The sequence below is a fragment of the Mandrillus leucophaeus genome, unplaced genomic scaffold, assembly GCF_000951045.1.
Source record: "Mandrillus leucophaeus isolate KB7577 unplaced genomic scaffold, Mleu.le_1.0 Scaffold5, whole genome shotgun sequence".
Taxonomy (NCBI): domain Eukaryota; kingdom Metazoa; phylum Chordata; class Mammalia; order Primates; family Cercopithecidae; genus Mandrillus; species Mandrillus leucophaeus.
Genome location: NW_012105364.1, coordinates 2,484,006 through 2,489,789, shown reverse-complemented (window position 1 = coordinate 2,489,789; position 5,784 = coordinate 2,484,006). Strand labels below are relative to the sequence as shown.

Genomic DNA, 5,784 nt, shown 5'->3' with positions numbered 1-5,784 from the left:
TGACCCCAGGAACAGGAAGTGGGGTAAGGCAGGGGCCACTTACGAATTGTGGACGCTGCAATTGTAGAAGACAAAGCTGGTGCTGGCGAAGGTCATGCCAGTCTCCTTTGACTTGAGCTGCAGCTGTACGACATGGTGGTCCCCTACGAGGAGAGATGGCTGAGGGGTCGGGGAATGCTGAGGCCCCAAGCCAAGGATTCCCTGACCAGTGACACATGCTGGAAAAGGGAGCCTGCTCCCCAGGGTGCTGTTGGCTTAACAGGGCTCTGACCCAGCAGACCCAGTCCCAGGATAACCCTGAGAGCAGCTGCAGAGGGCAGTTCTAGTCTGTTCTCCCTGCCCACCATATCACTTCCCCTCTTCCACGTGTACACATACAGATGCACACTGCCAGGAATTCAAATGTGCATTCACATGCATGATATCCTGGCCAGACTCACAAAATTGATTCATAACCAGAAGAAACACATATGTAGACTTCTAGGAATGCTGCCACAAACTGCATAAGAGGTTTTGCATGTATGTGTGTGTATGCATGAGCTCATTCTCCATCTCTGTAAAGACAGCCCCTGTTCTGACACTACCTCCTCTGGGGGCGCTCAGGGCTCCACCGGGGTGGGAGACCCTGGAATCCTCAGCTGGCGCCAGGGAGGAGCTGCAGCCCATGTTTAATTCACAACCCTGACCTTAGGCCCCCACTTCAAGCCTTGTTCTTTGCCTTCCCTGAGAGCCTCATTAATCAATCAGCTCCGAACAAATGTGACAAGCCCAAATGGGAGGGACAACATGGAATCAATCTGCCCAGGCTGGGCCTGTCCCTCACCAGCATGGAGCCTCTGCCCACTGCTGTCTTTCCCAGGGCAGCTTGCTCCCAATAACAGGAAGCTCTGGGGAGACCTGGGAGGGCAGAATGGGGAAGGCAGTGGTCCAGGGTCAGAGACCGGCCATGTGAGCATCCCTGCACCTGCTCAGTGGCCTCCTCCACTGACCTGCCAAGCCAGTGGAGCAGGTTGAACTTAACCGCTGTCCTGGCCTGCCCCTCCCCACCCTCTCTGCAGCTGCTCCTTGCCCAGGATGAGGGTGACTCTTGGGGGCTAACCTAGAGCTGAGACGGAAGGGCTGTAACAGTCAATGCCAAGGACAGCAGAGGGAGATTTCATCCCCCTCTTCCCATAACACACCCACCAACCCATGCCCCTTCCTCTGACCCTCCCCTGCCTGTAGGCTCCCTCAATCCCCCCACATCTGTCCTGAGTTATCATCCAGCCAGGAGGAAGACGTGCTACTCAGCTGTGCCTCCGGGATGCTCACCATTCTCTGTGATGATCCGGGGCACCTCCTTGGCTGCAGGGGAGTAGCACTGGATCTGATTGCCCACCACCAGCCCATCCATCTCTGACAGGTCCTCAAAGGTGCAGTTGACGCCAGCTGACAGCTCCGGGACATTGTAAGTCTCCAGGACCAGCTGTGAACAGCCAGGCAGGGGAAGAGAAGGAGGAGGGTGAAATGGGAAAAGGACAGGTATGGAATAAAAAAAGAAAGTGGGAGAGCGAGAGAGATCACAGGCAAAGCAAAGAAAGGAAAGAGGCAATATTAACATGGAGAAGAGACTCAAGTTATTAGGAGAGCAGCACAGAGGCCGTGGTGAGATGCAAAGAGACAGAGACAAAAGAAACCTCATTAGGATCTAAATGGATTTGGCCCCAGGAAACAAGAATGCTTAGGGGATTTTCGTGGCAAGAGAACATCGGACAGGACTGAGGTGTGGCTGATGGAGCACCTCTTCCATTAGGCCCTATTTTGGAAAAACAGAAACACCAAACACCAAGTGCCCAGTGCTAGAACTTGGAAGTCACCTGTGCACCTTTCTCTCTCTCTACATGCATCTTTCCCATTTTATAGTTGAAGATATCATTCCCAACACCTTTTGTCACCTTTGATCATTTTTGGTGCTGGTGCTCCCTGCCTTTCTACTCTTTATGAATAGAGTCTCTTCCCCAATAGTACTGTCCCTGTCCCCTTCTTGCATCCCCCCATGGACACTTAATTCTTTGATATCCTGCACCCTTCTCTCAAGCTGCTTCTGCTGGCCAGGCTTGGCCCAGTCCTCCAGAGAGGCCTTGGGCTAAGGCACTTTTTGGTAGGAGAGAGTTTTCCTTGCATCCCTGGACCCTACCCCAACCCCCATAACTCTTACCAGCACGTTGTACTGAGAGACGGAGATATTGTTGGGATGGACCGTCAGCCGGACACACTGCTTCATCTCTGAGGCAAACCTGCGGGGCTCCTTGGACCGCTCACACCGCTCCTTCCGGGTGCAACTAGGAAGGACATACCCTCGAGTTACTCAGGAGATGGCCACTCGGTCCAGGGAGGTCCAGATGCTGAGGTCAGGCATTTCCAGCAGCTCCCAGTATGTGTCCAAACTCAATGCGCATGCAGCTAGACTTTTGGTGTCCTTCCTCAAGCCTGGTCCTCCTCCATCATTCCCAAATGTAGAAAAGATGACCATTCCAATCACTTCTTGCCAAAGGCAGAAACTTGAGAGTCATCCTAACTCTACTCATCCTCTCCAAACTCATATAAAGAATTGCACGGTTCTGTCTATTCACCCTCTCTGCACATCCTTAGGCCTTGCCATTCTCTTCCCCTCCTTGGGCAACCTGAGATTTGTTTTCTTCATATAGAAAATACACCTCCTTGCCTTTGAACATGCCAGTTCTTCTGCTGGGCTTCCCTCTCCTCACTTCTCCCCCTGCCCAGTTCCTACTTTTTCTTCCAGTCATGGCTCAAGATGCACCTGCAATCTCTCCTTCCCACCCTAGGCAAAGTGAAGAGCTTCCTCCTAGGATCTAAGGGCTGTAACAGTCAATGCCAAGCACAGCAGAGGGAGATTTCATCCCCCTCTTCCCATAACACACCCACCAACCCATGCCCCTTCCTCTGACCCTCCCCTGCCTGTAGGCTCCCTCAATCCCCCCACATCTGTCTTGAGTTATCATCCAGCCAGGAGGAAGACGTGCTACTCAGCTGTGCCTCCGGGATGCTCACCATTCTCTGTGATGATCCGGGGCACCTCCTTGGCTGCAGGGGAGTAGCACTGGATCTGATTGCCCACCACCAGCCCATCCATCTCTGACAGGTCCTCAAAGGTGCAGTTGACGCCAGCTGACAGCTCCGGGACATTGTAAGTCTCCAGGACCAGCTGTGAACAGCCAGGCAGGGGAAGAGAAGGAGGAGGGTGAAATGGGAAAAGGACAGGTATGGAATAAAAAAAGAAAGTGGGAGAGCGAGAGAGATCACAGGCAAAGCAAAGAAAGGAAAGAGGCAATATTAACATGGAGAAGAGACTCAAGTTATTAGGAGAGCAGCACAGAGGCCGTGGTGAGATGCAAAGAGACAGAGACAAAAGAAACCTCATTAGGATCTAAATGGATTTGGCCCCAGGAAACAAGAATGCTTAGGGGATTTTCGTGGCAAGAGAACATCGGACAGGACTGAGGTGTGGCTGATGGAGCACCTCTTCCATTAGGCCCTATTTTGGAAAAACAGAAACACCAAACACCAAGTGCCCAGTGCTAGAACTTGGAAGTCACCTGTGCACCTTTCTCTCTCTCTACATGCATCTTTCCCATTTTATAGTTGAAGATATCATTCCCAACACCTTTTGTCACCTTTGATCATTTTTGGTGCTGGTGCTCCCTGCCTTTCTACTCTTTATGAATAGAGTCTCTTCCCCAATAGTACTGTCCCTGTCCCCTTCTTGCATCCCCCCATGGACACTTAATTCTTTGATATCCTGCACCCTTCTCTCAAGCTGCTTCTGCTGGCCAGGCTTGGCCCAGTCCTCCAGAGAGGCCTTGGGCTAAGGCACTTTTTGGTAGGAGAGAGTTTTCCTTGCATCCCTGGACCCTACCCCAACCCCCATAACTCTTACCAGCACGTTGTACTGAGAGACGGAGATATTGTTGGGATGGACCGTCAGCCGGACACACTGCTTCATCTCTGAGGCAAACCTGCGGGGCTCCTTGGACCGCTCACACCGCTCCTTCCGGGTGCAACTAGGAAGGACATACCCTCGAGTTACTCAGGAGATGGCCACTCGGTCCAGGGAGGTCCAGATGCTGAGGTCAGGCATTTCCAGCAGCTCCCAGTATGTGTCCAAACTCAATGCGCATGCAGCTAGACTTTTTGTGTCCTTCCTCAAGCCTGGTCCTCCTCCATCATTCCCAAATGTAGAAAAGATGACCATTCCAATCACTTCTTGCCAAAGGCAGAAACTTGAGAGTCATCCTAACTCTACTCATCCTCTCCAAACTCATATAAAGAATTGCACGGTTCTGTCTATTCACCCTCTCTGCACATCCTTAGGCCTTGCCATTCTCTTCCCCTCCTTAGGCAACCTGAGATTTGTTTTCTTCATATAGAAAATACACCTCCTTGCCTTTGAACATGCCAGTTCTTCTGCTGGGCTTCCCTCTCCTCACTTCTCCACCTGCCCAGTTCCTACTTTTTCTTCCAGTCATGGCTCAAGATGCACCTGCAATCTCTCCTTCCCACCCTAGGCAAAGTGAAGAGCTTCCTCCTAGGATCTCATAGCACCTTGGAGTCTCCTACTTTAAGAAGTCTGGAACTTCTTAGATTATATGACAATTATTGGGCTAAGTGCAGCCCTCTTCTACCAAGTAGGAGCTTCTCAGAAAAAAAGCAGCTATGTTCGATTTATTTTGGAATCCCGTCATGTACGCAGGTGGGAGAGAGGGAAGGAAGGATCAAAGGAGCTAAAAACTGTAGTTAAAAGCTTGCTCTGGATCAGAATCCTGGCTCTATCTAAGGTTTGCTGATACTCTTCAGTGCTCTGTGTTGTACAAAGTGTATGGTGTCACAGGTGGACCATGACCAGTGTGACCTGGGATCTTGCAGTGCTAGCTGATGAAGGTTTGTGAAAGATGCATGTGAAAATCATGGACCTCCCCCAAATGCAAGCATCACTTGAGGTCACTGCATGGAGCTATCTGAATTTCAGGGAGCAGTATTTAATCCAACTCAGGTGAACTTTGTGGACATAGGGCTTCACCAAGTGGTCATGATTTGGAAACTGGACTACAGATTTTGTTGTGGGGTGGGGTCAAGCAGGGTCCTCAAGAGGGACAAGATGAGAGAAGATGAGAGCAGGGAAGTCACTCCAGAGTTGCTGATCTCTTTTGATTAAAGAGATAAGATTTTGCAGAGGAAGGAAGATGTCAGGAGCTGTTGCAGGGCAGGAGGGAGCCCCAGGCAAGGAGTTTATTAGGACACAGAACAGTCAGGGATAGGGAATCTACATGGAGAGGGAGCCTTGGGGACGGAGACTTGGGGAGGGAACAACTGTCTCAGGAAGCAGACAGGTGTGGTGTGGGGCAAGGAGATGAGGGAAGGGGGCACCTGGATACCCTGAGCTGCTCTTGGGGTAACTCAGGCTTAGGGAAAGCTATGGGGGTTTCTCCTCCCACTTTTGGCCACAGCAAGAGTGACAGCCTGGGTGGAGAGCCTGAGAGGAGAATCTAACAAATGAACGAAAAATCATTGAAGGCCATGGACTGAAGCTGTTCCTCTAAGGATGGGATAAATGGAGCAACACAGGGACAGAACACAGGACTTCAAAGTAGATTGGATGTGCAATGCGAAAGTGAAAAACAACCCTGAACAGTACATTCATGGCTGCGAGGTATGAGCGCTTATTAATAGGCACATGATATGGGGTTTACATTGCCTAGCGTTTAAGTCTCATGACAATGCTGCAAC

The 5,784-nt window shown here is 51.0% G+C and overlaps 1 protein-coding gene across 2 annotated transcripts in view; it reads right to left on the bottom strand.

Moving 5' to 3' along the window:
- The window catches only part of PLXNA4 (plexin A4), a 539,940-nt gene that overhangs the window by 111,263 nt on the left and 422,893 nt on the right, over nt 1-5,784 (bottom strand). For both annotated transcript variants that reach the window (XM_011995835.1, XM_011995836.1), the window contains 3 exons: nt 3,938-4,061; nt 3,052-3,205; nt 44-143 (listed from right to left, as the gene is read on the bottom strand). In XM_011995835.1, coding sequence (XP_011851225.1) covers nt 44-143; nt 3,052-3,205; nt 3,938-4,061 — 378 coding nt within the window. The remainder of the gene's footprint in view (nt 1-43; nt 144-3,051; nt 3,206-3,937; nt 4,062-5,784) is intronic.